The sequence below is a fragment of the Erythrolamprus reginae genome, chromosome 2 (genome assembly GCF_031021105.1).
Source record: "Erythrolamprus reginae isolate rEryReg1 chromosome 2, rEryReg1.hap1, whole genome shotgun sequence".
NCBI classification, from domain to species: domain Eukaryota; kingdom Metazoa; phylum Chordata; class Lepidosauria; order Squamata; family Dipsadidae; genus Erythrolamprus; species Erythrolamprus reginae.
In genome coordinates, this window is record NC_091951.1 from 29,269,670 (window position 1) to 29,296,364 (window position 26,695).

Genomic DNA, 26,695 nt, shown 5'->3' on the forward strand with positions numbered 1-26,695 from the left:
CGTAGAAGACCGTAGTCGGTACTCGCCGAGCGGAGAATAAAGCGGTGTGTGTAGGTGTGTGCTTCCCAGAGAAAAACTCTCTAGCCATCGAGAGGAAAGGAGGGGCGCCTGTAGCGTTCTGCCGCTCTAGGAAGGAGCACTCGTTGATCGAGACTCTCCAAGGGAGCTGTTGGAGACAAATCGTGGCGGAACGATTTGCAGTTGCTCTTCCCGTGAGCAGATTGGAAACGGTGCCTGTCAGGCGCCTTCTGATACTTAGCCCTCATTCTCAGCAGCCGGACACCGTCCCTATTTTTGCAACAGTCTCCCCGAGTCCCTCTTAAAGGAACAGGACCTAGCGTTTGATTTAGAGGGGCGACGCCGAGAGCATCGGGCTCCCTTTACATGCAGTTTTCGCTTTCGCTTTTGCGCGACAGTCCTCCACTCCACCACTCGAAGGGCAGAAGCGCTGAACTGGCGGCTGTCCGGGAATGAAAGGCCCGCTCTAGGAAGGCAGTATCTATTGTTTGCACTGGGCAGGAAATTGTGAGAGGAACGATTGGCGGTTGGTCTCCTCAGGCACCGAAGCCTCGATTTAAACGAGCCCCCGTTTCTTCACCTCCTGGAAACCGGGAAATTAGTGGAAGTGGTGGGCGGCGGGTGTGTCTGTCTGTGTTGGGGCAACTCCAATTGTCATAGCCTTGTTTTGTTTATCCTCGAGCAGTAAATCCGATGGAGAACGGATGGGACTCCGGGGGGGAAAACAGCCTGAAAAGCCTCCCCGAGGACTCCCTCAGCCCGGAGATCCACCGGCGGCGCTTCCGTGGTCTCGAAGGCTGCCGCCAGGAGGCCGAGGGGCCCCGGGAGCTTTGCAGCCGCCTGCACCGGCTGTGCCGTCAGTGGCTGCGGCCGGAGAGGAGCAGCAAAGGGGAGATGCTGGACCGGGTGGTGCTGGAGCAGCTGCTGGCCCTGCTGCCCCCGGAGATGGCGGGCTGGGCGAGGGAGTGCGGAGCCGAGAGCTGTTCCCAGGCGGTGGCCCTGGCCGAAGGCTTCCTGCTCAGCCGAGCCCAGAGGGAAGAGCCGCAGGAGGGGCAGGTGAGTTCGGGGTGGGGAGGGGAGAACCGAGGATCGCTCGGGGTCTGCAGTGAACTGCTAATAGGAAGGAGAGATTGAAGGCTGTCGATCTTGAGCCGGTCAGGATCAAACGGGAGATCTTCTTTCAATTGCCAATCAACAGAATTAGCCTCCTAACTGCCAATATTTGCAGAGCTAATTTCTTCTTTGAATCTTTTTGTTTCTTTAAATATTTTTTATTTCTGGAGATAATCGTAAGAGAATTCAACCCTATTTCTACCACCCAAACTCCTGAGGGATATAAGAGGGTCTTGAATTTGAGGGAAGTGGTCACAATTTCTTCTCCAACATCTCTTTTTCTTTCCTCGGGTGCAGGAATTAATTGGAGCATGAACTGATGATATTTAAATTGTTAAACTATTGAAATTTTAAATTATTAAAGTATTAAATTATCAAATTATATTATTAAATTATTATTGGGTGAGATTATCAGAGGGCATGGGGTGAGTCACCAACAGTATCCTGATAATACTCAGCTGTACATTTCAACCATGTGTCCCCTCAGTGAAGCAGTGGAAGTGATGAGCCGGTTTCTGGAGGCTTTTAGGGTCTGGATGGGCAATAACAGGCTCAAGCTCAACCCCACTTTATTTCTCTAAAATGTTACACTGTAGAATGTAGGTTCTTTCTTTTCCTCACTCATATCACATAATATTGTTTTCTAATGTTAATGAAAGTGTCATGTCTCCCTGAACAGTTCTTCCTTACGGAGTACTTGTGATTTTCATAGCAGCTCTTTTAGTTATTGCAACAGGGCTCCGTAAGTCCAATATCCATCTAAAATGACCACAGTTTGCCCAGAAATAGAAGCCACATATAGAGCGCAATCCCAAGTTCTCTTACTTTGACTTGGGTTGGGATAATAGAGGTACAGAGGCAAAAAGTAAGGCAGGCAAACTAATCTGGTTCTGGTTCTGTGAGATTGGATCATAAACCAGATTTCTGTCAGGTGCAGGAGCCATTTATGGGGAAGGTCTCCGCAGAGCTGCAGGAAAGAGGAGATCCATCCAGCCCTTCCCAGGAGCTGCGCTTCAGGAGAATCCAACTGGGGCCTCCTTGCCAGGTAAGTGCAGGTTTCTTCTGAGAGCAGTGCAGTACAAACTCCATCCGTTCATGATCTGATTTTATCATCAAATGCACAATCTCTGACCATTTGAACTCAGTGCCCCCCCCCGAGAATATCCTGCTAAATTACGCTCAGCATTCAAGATGGTTATTGAGTTTTAAAAAAGAGAAAATTGGTAGGCTTCGTTATATTAGACAATTTGAAAGTTAGAAATTTATTAGAAAATTTGTTTGATGGAAAAAGTTTAATACTTCATATTTTTCAGAAGAGTGCTGAAACCTAGTTAGAAATGAAGCCCTAAGAATTTAAACAATAAGAGTAAGGGTAAAAAATGAGATTAAGGGTGAATCCCATGAAGATAGGACCCTAAGTGATTGTTACATAACTACAAGAATAAGACTGTTAGCTAGGCGACTTGGGATTTCTAGGCTCATTGCCAATGTTTTGAAGCTAGGTAGGAAAAATTTGGAGTGGATGTGTCATTAGGAGTTTGCTAGCCTAGGGGACTGCTCCCTGAAACCACCTTGCTGAGCTATTCTGATCCACTGAGAAGCTCTGCAATGTTGGTTGTGTTGCCATCCTACAGCCTGGATGCACCTAAGTCATGATTTGTGGAGCTACGGCTTCCCAGCCCCAAAGATGACATGGACATGCAGACATAAATCTGTTTTCACCAAGGAAATGTCCATTTAATTCCTTTTGAACATCTGTTCCCAGTTTGTGTGGTAAGAAAGAAAATGTCCAAGTCTTTCCTGCCAGGGGAATACACTCCAAGACCAGGGAAGTCTTAATACCACTCTACTACGCCCTGGTCAGACCGCGCCTGGAGTACTGTGTTCAGTTCTGGTCACCACACTTCAAAAAAGACATTGAAACTCTGGAGAAGGTGCAGAAAAGAGCAACCAAAATGATCAGGGGTCTAGAAACCAAGACTTACGAAGAGAGACTGCGGGAACTGGGCATGGATAGCCTAGAGAAAAGTTGGGCCAGAGCGGACATGATAGCAGTTTACAGGTATACGAGGGGTTGCCACAGAGAGGGGGGGATCACTTTATTCTCCAGGGCACCGGAGGGCTGGACGAGGAACAACGGCTGGAAGCTGACCAAGGAGAGATTCAACCTGGAAATAAGGAAGAACTTTCTGATGGTCAGAACGATCAACCAGTGGAACAACCTACCAGCGGACGTTGTGAACTCCAATACTCTGGACATTTTTAAGAGTAAATTGGACTGCCATTTGGCTAGGATGCTATAGGGTTCCTGCTTAGGCAGGGGGTTGGACTTGATGACCTGCATGGTCCCTTCCAACTCTAACAATAAATAAAAATAAATAAATAAATAAATAAATGTCTGCCAAGTAACATTTTCTTTCTCTATCAGAGATCAGGTCCATTTGAGGAGGTGACTGTGGACTTCACGCTGGAGGAGTGGGAGCTGCTAGATTCTGGTCAGAAGAACTTGTGCACAGACGTCACGTGGGAGGTTTTGAAGAATATGGCTCTTCTGGGTAAGGCCAAGCTTTCCTCTGGCTTCCACTCATTGGGGGAGTTCTCTTTCAGTGGAGGATGGCTAGCTATTTATGCACAGATGCTTTAGGTGATCATTCCTCCTCAAAGCCTTATATATTCCCTGTACACTCTGGGAATGCCCTAGATATTCATGGCAGTGGCTGAACAGAATGAGCAATGGCAGTGGCTGATCAGAATGAGCCGCCTCGAGTTTTCGGAGAGGGGCGGCATACAAATCCAAATAATAAATAAATAAATAAATAAATAAAATCAGCACCAAATCCTTAATATGTTTCTTGGCCAAAAATTATTTGGGTACCATCAGAATGTCCTAGATAACAATTTGCAGCCTTCACATCCTAGCTGGACACGTAGGTGATACCAAACCTAGAACACATGATTTTTAAGGGGAAGGATGTTCACTTTTCTAATTGTAACAGAAATATTTCTTTTCTTTTCCAAGGAGATGATGGGTTGGAAAATGAGAATATCAAGCAAGCAAGATTAAAGACAGAGAGGCGTGAAGTTGAAGATGTGATATTTGGCCCTAAAGAGGACACAGGAAGACGAGAGAGAAACCACTCAGAGAATGGAGGGGATAAATCATCCACTTCTGTTCCTGTTGGAACCCCTATCGTCCTGTCCCAGCAAGATCTGGAAGGAAAGAAAAAAGAAAAATATGGGTGGAAAGAAAAAAATCAATTTGATTTACAAGAATGTGGCATTAATCAGACTGAAGGGAAAATGTATGAAAAATATGTCAATCATTCTTTCTCGCTTCCTTTACTAAAAGAAATATACAGCAAAAGCAAACCACACACCTTTGTAAGATCTAAGAGGGATTCCAGACAGAGCAGAGAGATGAAACTCTGCATGGAGAGGGGAAAGCGATTAATTAGCAAGAGTAAACTTATTCTCCACCAAAAGGGCCACAATGGGGAGAGATCACATAAATGCCTAAAATGTGGAAAGATCTTTGCTGGGAAAGAAAATCTTAATCGTCACAAAAGGATCCACACTGGGGAGAGACCATATAAATGCATGGAGTGTGGAAAAAGCTTTACACAGAAGGGGAATCTTAAATCTCATAACAAAATCCACACAGGGGAGAGACCATATAAATGCATGAAATGTGGAAAGAGCTTTAGAAGGAAAGGAAATCTTAATGATCACAAAATGATACACACTGGAGAGAGACCATATAAATGCATGGTATGTGGAAAAACCTTTAAACGAAAGGTACATCTTAATTGTCATGAAAAGATACACACTGGAGAGAAACCATATAAATGTACAGAGTGTGGAAAGACCTTTACCCGGAAGGGACATTTTAATGATCATCAATGGACCCACACTGGGGAGAGACCATATAAATGCACGGAGTGTGGAAAGACCTTTATCCAGATAGGACAGCTTAAAGTTCATCAACGGAACCACACTGGAGAGAGACCATATAAATGCACGGAGTGTGGTAAGACCTTTACCCGGAAGGGATATCTTAATGCTCATCAATGGACCCACACTAGGGAGAGACCACATAAATGCATGGAATGTGGACAGAGTTTCATTACCAATGCTTTTCTTATTTGCCATCAAAGGATTCACACGGGCGACACCATATAAATGCCTCAAATGTGAAACCATCAAAGTCTGTAGAATCCCCAGCTATGGTAGTGTCTGAGTCAGAGGATGATGGGGATGTTTGGTATTAGGAACCCCTGTTAAATGCAAGGGTCAGGAGGTTAAAATTATCTATAGAAGAAGGTCTTGGAGGTGACTATCTGTATAGGACATTTGGCCACTCCCTAGCAGAATTTAAGAAGGGCTGATGGGAAAAAGGGGTGCGGAAAAAACAACATTCCAAACATGGATCTGAGAGCCTTTCCCAATCCCCTGGATTTTGAAATCTTGGTTTTTGACTATCCATCCTGTGATAAAATACAGGAGATAGTATAAGGGCAGATTAGATGGACCATGCGGCCTTTTTCTGCTGTCAGTCTTCTATATTTCTATGACTGTAGCTTGACTGAATGAGTCATTAAGTGAAGCAAAGATATCATGACTGAGGATTTATGACTATACGGTGATACCTCGTCTTACGAACTACTCGTCATACGAAGTTTTCGATATACGAACCCAGGGTTTAAAATTCCTTTGCGTCGTCTTAAAAACCCTTTCCGTCTTACGAACCTGAGCCCGGGTACATGGACACTCTTTCTGCGTGTGTGCTCTCTTACTGCCGCAGGAATTCCCCTGCCTTGTGACTGCTACTGCCGGGATTTCCCATTTGCTTGCTGCCCCCGCCGGGATTCTCCACCTCCTTTTGCTTCCATCTGCAGTCCTGAGGCTGGGAATGCCAGAGCAGCCCCCTTTCCCTGCCACATTCCCCTCTAGCCCTCCACTTCCTCTTCTCCCTGCAGTCAGCCCATCCCTGTACCAAAATCCTCTATAGCCTACCGCTTCCTTTGCCCCATCTCACAGTAAAATCACCCCTCCAAAAGCTTCCTAAACCGCTCAAAATCGCCTCCAAAATCATCCCTCCAAAAGCTTCCTACACCGCTACAAATTGTTCCCAAAATCACCCCTCCAAAAACTTCCTAAACTGCCCCCAAATCACCACCAAAATTGCTCCCCGAAAAGCTTCCTACACCATTCCAAATTGCTCCTAAAATCACCCCTCCAGATGCTCCCTATACCACCCCAAATTGCCTCCAAAATTGCTCCCACAAAAGCTTCCCACAATGCTCCAAATTGCTCCCAAAATCACCTCTCCAGATGCTCCCTATGCCACCCCAAATTGTCTCCAAAATCGCTCCCCCAAAAGCTTCCTACACCCCTCCAAATTGCTCCCAAAATCACCCCTCCAGATGCTCCCTATGCCACCCCAAATCACCTTCAAAATCACTCCCCCAAAAGCTTCCTACACCGCTCCAAATTGCTCCCAAAATCACCCCTCCAGATGCTCCATAGGCCAACCCCAAATTGCCTCCAAAATTGCTCCCCCAAAAGCTTCCTATGCCACCCCGTTTTTGTCCCCCAACTCTGCTCATTTCCTCTACACCTTTCTCCTCTCTTGAGTTCCATGAGTTTTTCCCTCCTGTTTTTGTCCCACCCACTCGGCTCATTTCCTCTACACCTTTCTCCTCTCTTGAGTTCCATGAGTCTTTTCCTCCCGTTTTTGTCCCCCCCACTCGGCTCATTTCCTCTACACCTTTCTCCTCTCTTGAGCTCCATGAGTCTTTTCCTCCCGTTTTTGTCCCCCCCACTCGGCTCATTTCCTCTACACCTTTCTCCTCTCTTGAGTTCCATGAGTCTTTTCCTCCCGTTTTTGTCCCCCCTACTCTGCTCATTTCCCCCCCACCTTTCTCCTCTCTTGAGTTCCATGTCTTTTCCTCCCGTTTTTGTCCCCCCTACTCTGCTCATTTCCCCCACACCTTTCTCCTCTCTTGAGCTCCATGAGTCTTTTCCTCCCGTTTTTGTCCCCCCAACTCTGCTCATTTCCTCTATACCTTTCTCCTGTCTTGAGTTCCATGAGTTTTTCCCTCCCGTTTTTGTCCCCCCCACTCTGCTCATTTCCTCTACACCTTTCTCCTCTCTTGAGTTCCATGAGTCTTTTCCTCCCGTTTTTGTCCCCCCCACTCGGCTCATTTCCTCTACACCTTTCTCCTCTCTTGAGTTCCATGAGTCTTTTCCTCCCGTTTTTGTCCCCCCCACTCGGCTCATTTCCTCTACACCTTTCTCCTCTCTTGAGCTCCATGAGTCTTTTCCTCCCGTTTTTGTCCCCCCCACTCGGCTCATTTCCTCTACACCTTTCTCCTCTCTTGAGTTCCATGAGTCTTTTCCTCCCGTTTTTGTCCCCCCCACTCGGCTCATTTCCTCTACACCTTTCTCCTCTCTTGAGCTCCATGAGTCTTTTCCTCCCATTTTTGTCCCCCCCACTCGGCTCATTTCCTCTACACCTTTCTCCTCTCTTGAGTTCCATGAGTCTTTTCCTCCCGTTTTTGTCCCCCCTACTCTGCTCATTTCCCCCCCACCTTTCTCCTCTCTTGAGTTCCATGTCTTTTCCTCCCGTTTTTGTCCCCCCTACTCTGCTCATTTCCCCCTCACCTTTCTCCTCTCTTGAGCTCCATGAGTCTTTTCCTCCCGTTTTTGTCCCCCCAACTCTGCTCATTTCCTCTATACCTTTCTCCTGTCTTGAGTTCCATGAGTTTTTCCCTCCCGTTTTTGTCCCCCCACTCTGCTCATTTCCTCTACACCTTTCTCCTCTCTTGAGTTCCATGAGTCTTTTCCTCCCGTTTTTGTCCCCCCTACTCTGCTCATTTCCCCCACATCTTTCTCCTCTCTTGAGCTCCATGAGTTTTTCCCTCTCGTTTTTGCCCACCCCACTCTGCTCATTTCCTCTACACCTTTCTCCTCTCTTGAGTTCCTTGAGTCTTTTCCTCCTGTTTTTGTCCACCCCATTCAGCTCCTTTTCCCCATGCAGTTTGGAAGGGGTGAGTTTGTCACTGGAATTGAAATCAGTGCTGGCAAAAATGAAGAGAATCCCAGAAAGAGGAGCCTCAGGAAAATCCCAGCAATGCAAGAATGGGGTGCTTTGGCTGGCAAGGGAAGTTTGGAGATGTGAATTCCCAGGAAAATTCCAGCGCTTCAGGGCATCCCAGCAGCGGGTGCTCTGAGGCTCCACTCCATAGGGAAATCCCAGGAGGGGAATCCTAGGATCGCAAAAATGGGCACTCCGCTGGCAACGGAAGTCTGGAGGTGGGGTTTCCCAGCGAGGGAAGCCTCAGCGAAATTGCACCATCGCAAAAACACAGAAGTCCGGAGGTGGGGTTTCAAGGACTTCCATGTTTTTGCGATGGTGCGATTTCGCTGAGGCTTCCCTCGCTGGGAAACCCCACCTCCGGACTTCCAATACCAGCAAAGCGCCCATTTTTGCGATCCTGGGATTCCCCTTCTGAGATTCCCCTCCAGCATCGCAAAAACGCGTAAGTCCAGAGGTGGTGTTTCCCATGGAGGGGAGCCTCGGGAATTCCAGGATCGCAAAAACGGGTGCTTTGCTTACAACGAAAGTCCGGAGGCGGGGCATCCCAGCGGCAGCAGTGGGTTCATAAGGCGAAAAAAGTTTGTAAGAAGAAGCAGAAAAAATCCGAACTCTGGGTTTGTATCTCAAAAAGTTCGTATGATGAGGATTTGTATGACAAGGTACCACTGTGTAGCAAAACTTATTAAAGTCTTAAAGCTTTCCTGAAGCCTGAAGAGAGCGAAAATGGCTGAAAAGAAGAGCGAAAATCAGCTGGCACCCTGGAACTGTCATAGAGCAATCCCTGCGTGTCATCAGGTATGGCTCCACATGCAATCTGTGGCATGCGTGTCATAAGTTCGTCATCACTGACCAAGGGGATGCGTTCGGGAATATTTTTTACATTCTTTTTGTTGATAAATGCCAGTGATAAAACATCTTGCACTGGTTTTCCTTGAATGCATTGGATCGTGTAATTTTCCAGTTGTATGACCACAGTCTTTCCCATTTGACTAATTCTATGGGATATCCAAAAATTTCCCCATAGCTGATCATATTGTCTTTCACAATCTCCTCCTGTGTTTTGTATCTAATTAAAAATGTATAAGTTTTGCCAATTAATTTTTCTTCCTTTTCCATGAGTATCTTATTCAGGCCGCTCCTTCCTATTTGAAAATCTGGCCCTTATTGAAGGGCATTTTGAAAAGTATCTTGTACCTGAAAATACGTCTGCCGGTCCAATAGTATACCTTTTTCTTCTAATTCTTCCTTAGATCATAAATGTAATTGTTCGTTTAATAGTTCTGTGTACAGTGATACCTCGTCTTACGAACTTAATTGGTTCCAGGAGGAGGTTCGTAAGGTGAAAATTTCTTAAGATGAAACAATGTTTCCCATAGGAATCAATGTAAAAGCAAATAATGTGTGCAAATCCTTCAGGAAAATCCCAAACTTTAGAAGGGAGGCGAACAGAGGGCAGGGAGGAGCAGCTAAAGGGGGCAGGTGGAAGAAGCAAGGCTAGGCTAAAGGGTGAGTGGGAAGGAAGAAAGGCGCCTCCCTTTTCTTTCTTCAAAAGACACCCTTTCAGTGCCTGTGCAAGCATGCTGTTCTCCTACTTTTTAAAATGCAAACTCTTTCCCCCTCCAAGCCGCCCTTCCCTTTTCTTTCTTCAAAAGACACCCTTTCAGCGCCTGTGCAAGCACGCTGTTCTACTTTTTCAGATGCAAACTATTTCCCCCTCCAAGCCGCCCCTCCCTCTTCTTTCTTCAAAAAAGGGAAAAAAAGAAACCCCTTCATCCCAGCAGCAGCGGCTTGGGTTCCTAAGGTGAAAATAGTTCGGAAGAAGAGGCAAAAAAATCTTAAACACTGGGTTCGTATCTCGAAAAGTATGTTAGAAGAGGCGTTCGTAAGATGAGGTACCACTGTATTGTATTCTCAGATTGTATTACATTTGGATGATACTTTAATTCTATTGGGAAGATCCATTCCAAAGAAGCCTGTAGTGGACTATAGAAGGAATAGATCAGATATCCAGACCTTGGTAATCACTGGAGAACGAATGGAGTAGGTGGTCAGTTTCACATTTCTGGGTGTTATCATGAAAAAGGACCTGACCTGGGACACTAACATTGCAGCACTGGTCAAAGGGCCAGCAGAGACTTCTCAGGAAACAAGAGCTCAATGAAAAACTGTTGGTGACCTTTTACTGCTGCACCAGAGAGAGCATCTTAACTCACTTCACCTGTGTAGTGTTTGCCAGTTGCATTGTGGCAGATGAGAGACTGCCCACCCAAAGGCTTTTCCATACCCGGAACTTTTGCAAATGGACAAAATTGCTTCAGTGTGGCATCTTGCACAGCTTCAGGCCTTCTGTCCCTTTGCAAAACTTTCAGTGCGGAAAACCCTGAAGGGTTCTAAGACTTCCAAAAGCTTCTCTCTTTCCATTAGTGGATCTCAGTGCACGGACACACACCAAGTTACAAAGTTTGGGAACTGCTATTCTAAGTCTTATAGAGATGAATTAGGAACAAAAATGACAGACTCAACACACTTGTTTGTTTGTTTGTTTGTTTAACTTTTGTGGCGCCCAATCCCTGAGGACTTAGGGCTGCTCACAACACTAAAGGAGATACCGCCATAGAGAAGTGGCAACCCACCAACATAGAGGCCCCCAAATTGGCCTGAAATATCCAGAAGACTTTTTACTCCCTTACTTAGTAGGGGGCCTAGAGAAGGAGCTCTCGCCTCACAATCAGGAGACTGAGTTCAATCCTAGGTAGAGGCAGATCTTTCTCTGGACACAATAATATTTTATTTTTATTTATTATATTGTTTTGTCAAGTAGATTTCAGTGGTACACAAAGATATAACATTGTTTATATACATGATATTAGGACAAGGGATGGAAGGCACAGTAGTGCACTTATGCATGTCCCTAACTGACCTCTTAAGAATCGGGAGAGGTCAAGAGTGGATAGTCTTAAGGGTAAATTTTTGGGGGTTAGGAGGTGAAACTAGAGTCAGGTAATGAGTTCCATGCATCAACAACTGGGTTACTAAAGTTGTATTTCCTGCAGTCGAGTTCAAAGCGGTTTACTTTAAGTTTGTTGTGTACTTGTGTGTTGTTGTGGTTGAAGCTGAAGTAGTTGACAGAAAGGACATTGTGGCAGATGATTTTATGGCCTGTGCTTAGGTCGTGTTTAAGCCCACCTAGTTCTAAGCTTTCTAAATTTAGGATTGCAAATCTAGTTGCGTACGGTATAGTGTTGTGAGTTGAGGAGTAATAATGTATCTGCTGAACAAAACTCCATATTGGTGCCAGGAAGAGCATCGGGCCAGTAAACAAACTATTAGCTCCATTCACCCTTCAAGGAATTATGGGGGAGGCGGTCGTTAAAAGAAGATGAATAAGTAATAAACGGATACATTGATTTGAGGGACGTCTGTCCTATGACTCCACTTGCCACTTTTGTCATTTCCAATCCCCTCCATCAAGTCTCTCCCTGCCCTAAAACTTCTTCCATTTGCCCCTGGAAGGCACCCGTATTCTTGCCCAGAGCAAGAGAAATCATAGGTGCCAAAGGAAACACCAACCCTTCCTACCCATCACAATTTCTCTGCCCCCCCCCCTGAAAAGGCTAGAGCATCACTTGAGTCTGAGCAGCCCGACAAAGTCATTGGGCAGGGAAGGAGCATGCGCATAATACAGTTGTCGGTACTCCCGGAGCGGGAAAGAATGAGGGGGCGGGTTTTTCCCAGTAAAAACTCTATGGCCAGCGGGAGGAAAGGAGGGGCGCCTGTTGTGTTCTGTTCCTCTAGGAAGGAGCACTCGTTTGTCCAGACTCTCCAAGACAGGTGTTGGAGGCGGAGCGGTTTGCAGCTGTGCAGAAGGTCTGAAGAAGACGAGGAGCCCCGTTTCTCCCTTACTGGAAACCGGGGCAGTCGGGACGGAGTGGCTGTCTGGGCCCCTTCGGACTCCCTTGGAGTTGATTCGCCCCCACCCCCCGAGCAGGAAAGCCGTCCAGGCTTTACAGCACTGCCCTAGAGTAATCTGAGGCTAAACTCCCATTTACGTGCTCCGAACCGAAACTAAATTGACAACTCTGGTCTACAATATCAGGGGAAAGAATCAACAAGTAAGGCAGCCCAACCAGGTAATCCAGTGCACTGGCCCAAGTAAGAATACTTTTGCCCCAAAGGAGGGAACATACAATTTTACCTGGGTAATCAGAAGAGCAATTATGGGAGGTTGATCAATAATGGCAGTGTGTGTGTATTGGACTCTGTTCCAGGAACACTAGTGAGTCCAGAGCGAGCACGGACCTGAAATTTTGTGGTTCCTTACCTTTGAGAGGAGGAAGGCCAGGCTGAGGGGAAGCAGTCTTGTGTCGTGGATCGCGAGTGGTTGTAAAATTGATAACTCAGGAAACCATAGTCAGGAAAACTCTTAAGGGGATGGGCAATTGTTGTAGTTGGTTTTGTTGTAAATGAAAAGAGAAGAAAGTAACTATAAAACTAACAAATAGGGAGTTACAAATCCCTTCCAATAGTCTTTTAGGACAATTACTAAGTCAATGGGATGATGAAAATTTAGCAACTTAGACACTAGAAAAAAACTTTGTGCTAGAAGAAATGGCCTCAATATGTAATAAGCCCACCTGATTATCGTTGGAATCAGTTGGGAGAATCAAATAGATATTGGATAGGGAAACTAGAAAAATATATAGGCAAAAGACAAGCAGTGAAATACCTTGTGTAAAATCATGGTATTTTGTAAATTGAAAGGAGCCAGTTCCACCCAAAGAAACTAGAATTTTAAAACTAGAGAAGGAAAAAATGATGGGGAAACAGAAATGGGATCCCTAAGAATTATTAGAATATGGTGATACCTCGTCTTACGAACTTAATTGGTTCCAGGAGGAAGTTCGTAAGGCGAAAAGTTCGTAAGACGAAACAATGTTTCCCATAGGAAACAATGTAAAATGGATTAATGCGTGCAAGGGAAAAAAAATTGCAAAAACGGCGCTCCACTGGGCGTCGCCACCCTTACAGACCTCTTAGAAAAGAGGAGAGGTCAGCTGTAGACAGTCTAAGGAATCTAGACATTTCAAAAGGAAAAAAAGAAACGGAAAAAAGAAAAACATACGACCAGTTAAAAACAAGAGAGATATCCTTGACTCTTCACTGTCTTATTCTTACTAATATCTTGCTATATTTTATGCAGTGATCCATATCGTATCGTATATGTATTTATGATCTTACATTTTTAGTGTATTGTGATTTTATCATCTTAATAGAAAATCTTAATTTTAAATAATTTATGTTATAGTTGGTATAATTCACCTTTATAAATTAGCTCATCCATAATTTTAATGAGTACTGATATCTTTTAATGCTCACACTTTTTCTGGAAGACGCTTCAGTGCCAGCAACTTTATTCTGTGTGTACATGCAATTTTTCTGACATGCTCAGTTATTTATTGTTTCAATTCTTCACTTTATTATTTACAAGATTTTGTTATTTCTGAGGCAGGGGAAGGGATGCCCCTTTTCTGAATGAAATCATTTCTATAGCTACGCAAGCTTCCTGTACATGTTTTGGTTTATTTGCCCTCGGCGTCATCTTTTTAGCCATTGTCTATCCACTGCAAGATGAAGGTGCCTTCTGTTGGGTTTAACCACTCTACTACATGCTTGCACTGTCTTGTAAACATACCTCTATGGTCAGGTCGCAATTAACTGACTAGCGTGTCACCAAAAGGGGCAGGTACTCTGCAGACTATATAAACTTCTGCAGAGTAGATGCTCCTCCTGATCCTCTTTTTGGCCCTGCTGAGCCTTCTTCCACCACCTTCTCTCTCCCCCGTGTGCTCCGTTGTCCTCGGCAGAGGACATGTGTGAGATCAATCCGAAGACATCCTCACACATGGAAGCATCCAGAAATTATTGATATATACTGAAATATAACCATATATGCCTGCATTATGTAAATGCACGAATCAGGAGGATTGTAAGTAAATATTAGTTTATTTCATCTTTATGAAGGAGTGATCATTACCAACAAATGGGATTCTAAGCCATACAATTGATTTCTTGCCATGCTGAATCCGCTGCAACTTAAGCCAGCTAAACTCTGCTAATACTAGTAATATTAATATTAACCAGAATACCCAACAAAGCCCAACATCTTCAATATTATCCTGAGCCTTTTTTTGCGAATTGGGCCCCACAATACTTGCTGATACCATCACTCCACCTTGTTTTAGATCTCTTTCATGGATGCTTTTTATCAAGTGGGATCCATTCTATAGCTGCCTTGGTCCACCTGCCATCGGTTCTTCTTGCTATGCGACCAGCCCATTTCCATTACAATTCTTCTCTTCGTGATATGGTATACAGTGATCCCTCTATTATCGCGAGGGTTCCGTTCCAAGACCCCTCGCGATAATCGATTTTTCGCGATGTAGGGTTGCGGAAGTAAAAACACCATCTGCGCATGCGCGCCCTTTTTTCTATTTATTTATTTATTTATTTATTCAATTTTTATGCCGCCCTTCTCCTTAGACTCAGGGCGGCTTACAACATGTTAGCAATAGCACTTTTTTAACAGAGCTAGGCTATTGCCCCCACAATCCGGGTCCTCATTTTACCCACCTCGGAAGGATGGAAGGCTGAGTCAACCTTGAGCCGGTGATGAGATTTGAACCGCTGACCTTCAGATCTACAAGTCAGCTTCAGTGGCCTGCAGTACAGCACTCTACCTGTTGCGCATGCGTAGATGGTGGAGTTTGTGTTCCCCGCCGCCCACGCAAAGGGGAAACCCCGATTCGGCTCCTCGCTGCTGCTGCGCTACCGAGCAGATCAGCTGCTGGGCGGCCGAAGGAACCTTCCCTGGGTCTTCCCCCTCTTGCTGGCGGGCGGGCGAGCGGCGGGCATCAGCGAGGAGCCGGGGTTTCTCCTTTGCGTGGGCGGCCAGGAAGACCCAGGTTGGGGGTTCGGGGGGGTGCTGGGAAGCCCCCCAGGCCGGCTGCGACCTTTTAAAACAGCCGCGCCGCTTCCGAGCTGAGTCCTGAACCCAAACGCCAAAGGCGAAGTTCCGCGTTTGGCTTCAGGACTCAGCTGGGAAGCGGCGCGGCTGTTTTAAAAGGTCGCAGCCGGCCTGGGGGGCTTCCCAGCACCCCCCCAAACCCGGGTTGGGGGTTCGGGGGGGTGCTGGGAAGCCCCCTAGGCCGGCTGCGACCTTTTAAAACAGCTGCGCCGCTTCCGAGCTGAGTCCCGAAGCCAAACGCGGAAGTGGTTTTTTTTAAAATTAATTTTTTTTAAAAAATCGCGATATAGCGTTTCGCGAAGATCGAGATCGTGAAACTTGAGGGATCACTGTACTTTCGTTTGTTCTCTAATGTAGACTTGCCCAAATTTTCTGGGTTGGCAGCCCGGACGGTGAGAGGGACAGTTGTTATATAGACATGCGTGTGCAAAAACAAGCACGCGAGAGCAAACAAGCCTGGCGCCCACACACTTGTAGGGACATTAGTGCCTGAATGATACTCATGGTGTTGGTAGCACCTGGGCAACACATGCTGGATCCCCAGTACCCCAAGGCACAGTGACCCAGCACTCCACACTCATGGAAACACTAGTGCCAGTAGAAAGAGGTGCAAGCATGTGAATGCCTGCACTGACCAGCCACTCAGTCTGCTGGCCAACAGGGAACTGCCTGGTAGTAGACTTCAGCCCATAGGTTCAGGAGGACCCCTACTCTAATCCATGTCCAATGATTCATTTCCATTCACCATATGAGAAGAGTTCTAGGTTGAGTATTTTATGGTTGTGTGAGTGTTCACCAGTCAGGGAAAAAAACTATTATCATGGCTTCTCAACTGTAAGATACAATTGGTGGAAAAAGCAAGGTCCTTCTAGGAAGCACGCATCTTATCTGGATGAGACATGTGAGCCCATGAGCATACAGGAAATTGGGAAAAAACTGCTGCTGCTTTTCCCCAGGTGCAGAAAGTTCAAGGAAGCTGACGGCCATGTCTCTGCACCTCCAAATGTGAAACGGGGGGGGGGGGGTATGGAGGAGCAGGGAAACACCTCAGATTGCCTTTGGCTTCTTTTGGCCATCCTCAAGCAAGAAACCCAATGGAGGCCTAGAGATCTCCAGGTATGGAGGGTGACCTCAGCCGAGAGATTCAATGCTGGTGTTTCTGCAGTCGCTATCGCTGCCAAGCTCCCCCCTCCCCCCGAAACTTTATAGCCATCTGCAGTGTTTCCCAACCTTGGCCAGTTGAAGATATCTGGACTTCAACTCCTATAATTCCCCAGCCAGCGTTCGTTGGCTGGGGAATTCTGGGAGTTGAAGTCCAAATATCTTCAAGTGGCCAAGGTTGGGAAACACTGCCGTAGAAGACCGTAGTCGGTACTCGCCGAACGGAGAATAAAGCGGTGTGTGTAGGTGTGTGCTTCCCAGAGAAAAACTCTCTAGCCATCGAGAGGAAAGGAGGGGCGCCTGTAGCGTTCTGGCGCTCTAGGAAGGAGCACTCGTTGATCGAGACTCTCCAAGGGAGCTGTTGGAGACAAATCGTGGCGGAACGATTTGCAGTTGCTCTTCCCGTGAGCAGATTGCAAACGGTGCCTGTCAGGCGCCTTCTGATACTTAGCCCTCATCCTCAGCAGCCGGACACCGTCCCTATTTTTCAAACAGTCTCCCCGAGTCCCTCTTAAAGGAACAGGACCTAGCGTTTGATTTAGAGGGGCGACGCCGAGAGCATCGGGCTCCCTTTACAGGCAGTTTTCGCTTTCGCGCGACAGTCCTCCACCACTCCAAGAGCAGACGCGCTGAACTGGCGGCTGTCCGGGAATGAAAGGTCCGCTCTAGGAAGGCCGTATCTATTGTTTGCAATGGGCAGGAAATTGTGAGAGGAACGATTGGCGGTTGGTCTCCTCAGGCACCGAAGCCTCGATTTAAACGAGCCCCCGTTTCTTCACCTCCTGGAAACCGGGAAATTAGTGGAAGTGGTGGGCGGCGGGTGTGTCTGTCTGTGTGGGGGCAACTCCAATTGTCATAGATAGCCTTGTTTTGTTTATCCTCGAGCAGTAAATCCGATGGAGAACGGATGGGACTCCGGGGGGGAAAACAGCCTGAAAAGCCTCCCCGAGGACTCCCTCAGCCCAGAGATCCACCGGCGGCGCTTCCGCGGTCTGGATGGCTGCCGCCAGGAGGCCGAGGAGCCCCGGGAGCTTTGCAGCCGCCTGCACCGGCTGTGCCGTCAGTGGCTGCGGCCGGAGAGGAGCAGCAAAGGGGAGATGCTGGACCGGGTGGTGCTGGAGCAGCTGCTGGCCCTGCTGCCCCCGGAGATGGCGGGCTGGGTGAGGGAGTGCGGAGCCGAGAGCTGTTCCCAGGCGGTGGCCCTGGCCGAAGGCTTCCTGCTCAGACGAGCCCAGAGGGAAGAGCCGCAGGAGGGGCAGGTGAGTTCGGGGTGGGGAGGGGAGAACGGGGGTCGCTCGGGGTCTGCAGTGAACTGCTAATAGCAAGGAGAGATTGAAGGCTGTGGATCTTGAGCCGGTCAGGATCAAACTGGAGATCTTCTTTCAGTTGCCAATCGACAGAATTAGCCTCCTAACTGCCAATATTTGGAGATCTAATTTCTTCTTTGAATCTTTTTGTTTCTTGAAATATTTTTTATTTCTGGAGATAATTGTAAAAGAATCCAACCCTATTTCTACCACCCAAACTCCTGAGGGATATAGGAGGGTCTTGAATTTGAGGAAGTGGTCACAATTTCTTCTCCAACATCTCTTTTTCTTTCCTCGGGTGCAGGAATTAATTGGAGCATCAGCTGATGATATTTAAATTATGAAACTATTGAAATTTTAAATTATTAAAGTATTAAATTATCAAATTATATTATTAAATTATTATTGGGTGAGATTTTCAGAGGGCATGGGGTGAGTCACCAACAGTATCCTGATAATACTCAGCTGTACATTTCAATCATGTGTCCCCTCAGTGAAGCAGTGGAAGTGATGTGCCGGTTTCTGGAGGCTTTTAGGGTCTGGATGGGCACTAACAGGCTCAAGCTCAACCCCACTTTATTTCTCTAAAATGTTACACTGTAGAATGCAGGTTCTTTTTTCTCTCTCACTCATTTCACAGAATACAGTATTGTTTTCTAATGTTAATGAAAGAGTCATGTCTCCCTGAACAGTTCTTCCTTACGGAGTACAGTGATCCCCCGATCATTGCGAGGGTTCCGTTCCAGGACCCCTCGCAATGATCGGTTTTTCACGAAGTAGCGCTGCGCAAGTAAAAACACCATCTGCGCATGCGCAGATGGTGTTTTTACTTCCGCAGCAGCAGCGAGGAGCCGAAGATTGGGGTTTCCCCGCCGCCCACGCAGACTCCTCACTGCTGCTCGCCCGCCCTTCGCCCGCCCACGCCGTTCGCTCGCGCCGCTTCCCAGCTGAGTCCTGAAGCGAATTGGCTTCAGGACTCAGCTGGGAAGCGGCGCGAGCGAACGGCGTGGGCGGGCGAAGGGCGGGCGAGCGGCGGGCGCGCGGGCAGGCAGGCGGCGGACAAGCCGTTCGCTCGTGCCGCTCGCTCGCGCCGCTTCCCAGCTGAGTCCTGAAGCCAATTCGCTTCAGGACTCAGCTGGGAAGCGGAGCGAGCGAACGGCGTGGGCGGGCGAAGGGCGAGCGGCGGGCGGGCAGGCAGGCGGCGGACAAGCCGTTCGCTCGTGCCGCTCGCTCGCGCCGCTCGCTCGCGCCGCTTCCCAGCTGAGTCCTGAAGCCAATTCGCTTCAGGACTCAGCTGGGAAGCCGCGCGGCTGTTTTAAAACGTCGCCGCCGGCATGGGGGGCTTCCTAGCAGCCCCCCAAACCCGGGTTGGGGGTCCGGGGGGTGCTGGCAAGCCCCCCATGCCGGCGGCGACGTTTTAAAACAGCCGCGCGGCTTCCCAGCTGAGTCCTGAAGCGAACTTCCGCGTTTGGCTTCGGGACTCAGTTGGGAAGCCGCGCGGCTGTGTTAAAAGGTCGACGCCGGCCTGGGGGGCTTGCCAGCACCCCCCCGAACCCCCAACCCGGGTTTGGGGGGCTGCTAGGAAGCCCCCCATGCCGGCGGCGACGTTTTAAAACAGCCGTGCGGCTTCCCAACTTAGTCCCGAAGCCAAACGCGGAAGTTCGCTTCAGGACTCAGCTGGGAAGCCGCGCGGCTGTTTTGAAACGTGGCCGCCGGCATGGGGGGCTTGCCAGCACCCCCCCGAACCCAGGTGGCCGGGCGAGCAGCGAGCGAACGGCCGGTGGCCGGGCGAAGGGCGGGCGAAGGGCGGGCGAAGGGCGGGTGCTGGGGGGGGCTTCTCGCCCTCCCGCCAGCAAGAGGGGGAAGACCCAGGGAAGCCGCCAAGCAGCTGATCTGCCCGGCGCCATCTACGCATGCGTGGCCATAAAAAAAAGGGGCGCGCATGCGCAGATGGTGTTGCTACTTCCGGGTTGAAAAATCGCGATTCAGCCCGTTTGCAATGATCGGGATCGCAATACCCGGGGGATCACTGTACTTGTGATTTTCATAGCAGCTTCTTTAGTTATTGCAAAAGGGCTCCGTAAGTCCAATATCCATCTAAAATGACCACAGTTTGCCCAGAAATAGAAACCACATAGAGAGCGCAATCCCAAGTTCTCTTACTTTGACTTGGGTTGGGATAATAGAGGTACAGAGGCAAAAAGTAAGGCAGGCAAACTAATCTGGTTCTGGTTCTCTGAGATTGGTTCATAAACCAGACTCTTCTGTCAGGTGCAGGAGCCGTTTATGGGGAAGGTCTCCGCAGAGCTGCAGGAAAGAGGAGATCCATCCAGCCCTTCCCAGGAGCTGCGCTTCAGGAGAATCCAACCGGGGCCTCCTTGCCAGGTAAGTGCAGGTTTCTTCTGAGAGCAGTGGAGTACAAACTCCATCCGTTCATGATCTGATTTTATCATCAAATGCACAATCTCTGACCATTTGAACTCAGTGCCCCCCCCCCCCCCCCAGAATATCCTGCTAAATTACGCTCAGCATTCAAGATTGTTCTTGAGTTGCAAAAAAGAGAAAATTGGTAGGCTTCATTATATTAGACAATTTGAAAGTTAGAACTTTATTAGAAAATTTGTTTTATGGAAAAAGTTTAATACTTCATATTTTTCAGAAGTGCTGAAAACTAGTTAGAAATGAAGCCCTAAGTATTTAAACAATGGGTAAAAAATGAGATTAAGGGTGAATCCCATGAAGATAGGACCCTAAATGATTGTTACATAACTGCAAGAATAAGACTGTTAGCTAGGCGACTTGGGATTTCTAGGCTCATTGCCAATGTTTTGAAGCTAGGTAGGAAAAATTTGGAGTGGATGTGTCATTAGGAGTTTGCTAGCCTAGGGGACTGCTCCCTGAAACCACCTTGCTTTGTTTTTCTGACCCACTGAGAAGCTCTGCAATGTTGGTTGTGTTGGCATCCTATAGCCTGGATGCACCTAAGTCATGATTTGTGGAGCTACGGCTTCCCAGCCCCAAAGATGACATGGAGATGCAGACATAAATCTGTTTCCACCAAGGAAATGTCCTTTTAATTCCTTTTGAACATCTGTTCGCAGTTTGTGCAGTAAGAAAGAAAACGTCCAAGTCTTTCCTTCCAATGTCTGCCAAGTAACATTTTCTTTCTCTATCAGGGATCAGGTCCATTTGAGGAAGTGACTGTGGACTTCACTCTGGAGGAGTGGGAGCTGAAAGATTCTGGTCAGAAGAACTTGTGCACAGACGTCACGTGGGAAATTCCGAAGAATATGGCTCTTCTGGGTAAGGCCAAGCTTTCCTCTAGCTTCCGTTCATTGGGGGAGTTCTCTTTCAGTGGAGGATGGCTAGCTATTTATGCACAGATGCTTTAGGTGATCATTCCTCCCCAAAGCCTTATATATTCCCTGTACACTCTGGAAATGCCCTAGATATTCATGGCAGTGGCTGAACAGAATGAGCAATCAGCACCAAATCCTTAATATATTTCTTGGCCAAAAATTCTTTGGGTACCATCAGAATGTCCTAGATAACAATTTGCAGCCTTCACATCCTAGCTGGACACTTAGGTGATACCAAACTTAGAACACATGATTTTTAAGGAGAAGGATGTTCACTATTCTAATTGTAACAGAAATATTTCTTTTCTTTTCCAAGGAGATGATGGGTTGGAAAATGAGAATATCAAGCAAGCAAGATTAAAGACAGAGGGGCGTGAAGTTGAAGATGTGATATTTGGCCCTAAAGAGGACACAGGGAGACAAGAGAGAAACCACTCAGAGAATGGAGGGGATAAATCACCCACTTCTGTTCCTGTTGGAACCCCTATCGTCCTGTCCCAGCAGGATCTGGAAGGAAAGAAAAAAGAAAAATATGGGTGGAAAGAAAAAAATCAAATTGATTTACAAGAATGTGGCATTAATCAGACTGAAGGGAAAATGTATGAAAAATATGTCAATCATTCTTTCTCGCTTCCTTTACTAAAAGAAATATACAGCAAAAGCAAACCACACACCTTTGTAAGATCTAAGAGGGATTCCAGACAGAGCAGAGAGATGAAACTCTGCATGAAGAGGGGAAAGAGATTAATTAGCAAGAGTAAACTTATTCTCCACCGAAAGAGCCAGAATGGGCAGAGATCTCATAAATGCCTAAAATGTGGAAAGATCTTTCGTCGGAAAGAAAGTCTTAACCATCACAAAAGGATCCACACTGGAGAGAGACCACATAAATGCATGGAGTGTGGAAAAAGCTTTACACAGAAGGGGCATCTTAAATCTCATAACAAAATTCACACAGGGGAGAGACCATATAAATGCATGAAATGTGGAAAGAGCTTTAGAAGGAAAGGAAATCTTACTGATCACAAAATGATACACACTGGAGAGAGACCATATAAATGCATGGTATGTGGAAAAACCTTTAAACGAAAGGTACATCTTAATCGTCATGAAAAGATACATACTGGAGAGAAATGTGGAAAGACCTTTACTGAAAACCGAAGTCTTAATGATCATAAAAGGATCCACACTGGAGGTAGTCCATATAAATGCATGGAATGTGGAAAAAGCTTTACCCAGAAGGCACATCTTAAGGATCATCAAATGATTCACACTGGGGAGAGACCACATAAATGCACAGAGTGTGGAAAGACTTTTACCCGGAAGGGACAGCTTAAAGTTCATCAACAGATCCACACTGGGGAGAGACCATATAAATGCACGGAGTGTGGTAAGACCTTTACCCGGAAGGCACATCTTAATGATCATCAATGGACCCACACTGGGGAGAGACCACATAAATGCACAGAGTGTGGAAAGACCTTTACCGAGATGGGACAGCTTAATGATCATCAAAAGATCCACACTGGGGAGAGACCATATAAATGCACCGAGTGTGGAAAGACTTTTACCCGGAAGGAACGTCTTAAAGAACATCAATGGATCCACACTGGGGAGAGACCACATAAATGCATGGAGTGTGGAAAGACCTTTACCCGGAAGCAACGTCTTAATGATCATCAATTGATCCATACTGGGGAGAGACCACATAAATGCACAGAGTGTGGAAAGACTTTTACCCAGAAGGGACATCTTAATTTTCACAGAAGGATCCACACTAGGGAGAGACCACATAAATGCATTCAATGTGGACAGAGTTTCATTACCAATGCTTTTCTTACTTGCCACCAAAGGATTCACGCGGACGACACCATATAAATGCCTCAAATGTGAAAAGACCTTTACCTGGAAAGGACATCTTAACAGTTGTGAGTGGTCCACGTCCGGTTCAGCTCGTCATGGATTTTGCAGAGGACGAGCCGGGTCTGTCTGGGTATCCTACACCAGTGTTCTTGCCAACAGAATCTGCAAGTGCGAGTGAAGGGGAGTTGGAACCTGGAGGACCATCAAAATCTGTAGAACCCCCAGCTATGGTAGTGTCTGAATCAGAGGACGATGGGGATGTTTGGGATTAGGAACCCCTATTAGATGCAAAGGTCAGGAGGTTAAAATTATCTATAGAAGAAGGTCTTGGAGGTGACTATCTGTATAGATAGGCCACTCCATAGCAGTATTTAAGAAGGGCTGATGGGAAAAAGGGGTGGGGAAAAAAGAACATTCCGAACATGGAGCTGAGAATCTTTCCCAATCCCCTGGATTTTGAAATCTTGGTTTTTGACTATCCATCCTGTGATAAAATACAGGAAATAGTATAAGGGCAGATTAGATGGACCATGCGGCCTTTTTCTTCTGTCAGGCTTCTATGTTTCTATGACTGTAGCTGGACTGAATGAGTAAGTGAAGCAAAGATATCATGACTGAGCATTTATAACAATACAATGATACCTCATCTTACGAACTTTTCGAGATACGAACCCAGGGTTTAAAATTTCTTTGCCTCGACTTAAAAACCCTTTCCGTCTTACGAATCTGAGCCCAGGTGCATGGGCTCTTTTACTGTGCGTGCGCTCTCTTACTGCCGCAGGGATTCCTTTGCTTTGTGACTGCTACTGCTGGGATTTCCCTTTTGCTTAGTGCCCCCGCCGGGATTCCCCACCTCCTTTTGCTTGCACCTGCAGCCCGGAGGCTGGGAACGCCGGAGCTGACCCATTTCCCTGCCACGTTCCCCTCTAGCCCTCCACTTCCTCTGCTCCCTGCAGTCACTCTATCCCGCTGCCAAAATGCACCCTAACCTACCGCTTCCTGTGCCCCATCTCGCTGCTAAAATCACCCCTCCAAAAGCTTTCTACACCGCTCCAAATTGCTCCCAAAATCACTCCTCAAAAATCTTCCTAAACCGCCCCCAAATTGCAATCCAAAATCGCTCCCCCAAAAGCTTCCTACACATCCCCAAATAACCTCCAAAATTGCTTCCCCAAAAGCTTCTTACACCACTCCAAATTGCTCCCAAAATCACCCCTCCAGATGCTTCCTATGCCACCCCAAATCACCTCCAAAATCACTCCCACAAAAGCTTCCTACACTGCCCCAAATCATCTCCAAAATTGCTCCCACAAAAGCTTCCTATAATGTTCCAAATTGCTCCCAAAATCACCCTTCCAGATGCTCCCTATGCCACCCCAAATTGCTTCCAAAATCACTCCCACAAAAGCTTCCTAAACTGCCCCCAAATCATCTCCAAAATCACTCCCCCAAAAGCTTCCTAAACTGCCCCCAAATCATCTCCAAAATCACTCCCCCAAAAGCTTCCTACACTGTTCTGTCTGGGTTCCCCCAGACCTCAACACCAACTGGAAAAAACAGCCAGACACTCTGGTAAAAGCCAAAAGTATTTTATAGCTGGAAAAAATAAGCACAGAGGAAAACCTGTTCTTCCCAACAGACAGGCTATAATACTTTACAGCAGGGTCCTGATATCCAGACAATACAGCAAGCTTCTTGCTGGCACCCCCCCCCCCCCCCCCAAGGTTTCAATAGTCAAAGGCACAAACCAGGATTCCAAGACGCCAAAGTTCACAGCCAGGTCCCAAGACTCTCAAAGATAAAACTCCACAAGCCAGGAAGGGTGGGTCTGCCTTTTAGCCTTTCCCAAGAGCACCACACCCAAACCCAGCTGTTGCCACTTTAATGCTGAAAGTACTTAGCCAATTGATTCCGTCTCTGAGTAGCTCTTCTTTGTCGCAGATCAATTATGGCTTGTGCATTTTCCTCTAAGGAATCCAGGCTGCTTGCTGGGGAGAGCTCCCCCTGGTGGGACTCTGGCTGTCCTCCCTCTTCTTCAGCCTGGGATTCCTCCTCCTCGTCTGTCTGCACCTCCTGTTCCTCAGCCTCTCCCTCTGAGCTGGAAACCGACAGAAGATCAGCCGTTCCCGGAGGGGCCTCAGACGGAACCACAACATACACCAATTCAAATTGCTCATAAATCACCCCTCCAGATGCTCCCTATACCACCCCAAATTGCCTCCAAAATTGCTCCCACAAAGGCTTCCTACACGTCTAAAAATGGCTCCCAAAATCATCCCTGCAAAAGCTTTCTACACCGCCCCAAATCATCTCCAAAATCGCTACACCAAAAGCTTCCTACATCGCTCCAAATTGCCCCCAAAATCCCCCCTCCAAATGCTCCATATGCCTCCCCAAATTGCCTCCAAACTCGCTCCCCCAAAAGCTTCCTATCCCACCCCGTTTTTGTCCCACTCACTCTGCTCATTTCCCCCACACCTTTCTCCTCTCTTGAGTTCTATGAGCCTTTCCCTCCCGTTTTAGCCCACCCCACTGCTCATTTCCTCTACACCTTTCTTCTCTCTTGAGTTCCATGAATTTTTCCCTCCTGTTTTTTTCCCCCCACTCTGCTTATTTTCCCCACACCTTTCTCCTCGAGGACTTCCCTGTTTTTGCGATGGTGCGATTTCGCTGAGGCTTCCCTCGCTGGGAAACCCCACCTCCGGACTTCCGATGCCAGCAAAGTGCCCGTTTTTTCGATCCTGGGATTCCCCTCCTGAGATTTCCCTACAGCATCACAAAAAGTTGGGAGGTGGTGTTTCCCATGGAGGGGAGCCTCAGGGGAATCCCAGGATCGCAAAAACGGGCGCTTTGCTTACAACGGAAGTCCGGAGGCCGGGCATCCCAGCGGCAGCGGTGGGTTCATAAGGCGAAAACAGTTTGTAAGAAGAGGCAAAAAAATCCGAACCTCGGGTTCGTATCTCAAAAATTTCGTATGATGAGGATTCCTATGACAAGGTACCACTGTGTAGCAAAACCTATTGAAGTCTTAAAGCTTTCCTGAAGCCTGAGGAGAGCAAAAATGGCTGAAAAGAAGAGCGAAAATCAGCTGGCACGCTGGAACTGTCATAGAGCAATCCCTGCATGTCATCAGGTATGGCTCCACATGCAATCTGTGGCATGCATGTCATAAGTTCGTCATCGGTGACCAAGGGGATGCGTTCGGGAATATTTTTTACATTCTTTTTGTTGATAAATGCCAGCGATAAAACATCTTGCACTGGTTTTTCTTGAATGCATTGGATCGTGTAATTTGCCAGTTGTATGACTTTAGTCTTTCTCATTTGTTTAATTCTATGGGATATCCAAAATTTTCCCCATAGCTGATTATATTGTCTTTCACAATCTTCTCCTGTGTTTTGTATCTAATTAAAAATTTATAAGTTTTGCCAATTAATTTTTCTTCCTTTTCCATGAGTATCTTATTCAGGCCGCTCCTTCCTATTTGAAAATCTGGCCCTTATTGAAGGGCATTTTGAAAAGTATCTTGTATCTGAAAATACGTCTGCCTGTCAAATAGTTAACCTTTTTCTTCTAATTCTTCCTTAGATGATAAATTTAATTGTTTGTTTAAGAGTTCTTTGTATTTTATTGTATTCTCAGATAGTATTAAATTTGGATGATACTTTAATTCCATTGGGAAGATCCATTCCAAAGAAGCCTATAGTGGACTATAGAAGGAATAGATCAGATATCCAGACCTTGGTAATCA

General features: G+C 47.0%; 1 protein-coding gene and 1 pseudogene across 1 annotated transcript; both read left to right on the top strand.

Moving 5' to 3' along the window:
* On the top strand, positions 1-1,446 carry LOC139159282 (zinc finger and SCAN domain-containing protein 9-like). Its single transcript, XM_070736612.1, has 2 exons — positions 1-1,074; positions 1,429-1,446. The coding sequence occupies exons 1-2, from the start codon at positions 712-714 to the stop codon at positions 1,444-1,446; spliced, it is 381 nt and encodes a 126-aa protein (XP_070592713.1). The 5' UTR covers positions 1-711.
* Positions 1,152-26,376, top strand: LOC139159283 (zinc finger protein 585A-like; annotated as a pseudogene).
* Positions 26,377-26,695: the final 319 nt, after the last annotated feature.

Bases quoted from the DNA above. Each gene is read 5' to 3' on its own strand.
- LOC139159282 (XM_070736612.1), top strand. From the start codon at position 712: ATGGAGAACGGATGGGACTCCGGGGGGGAAAACAGCCTGAAAAGCCTC.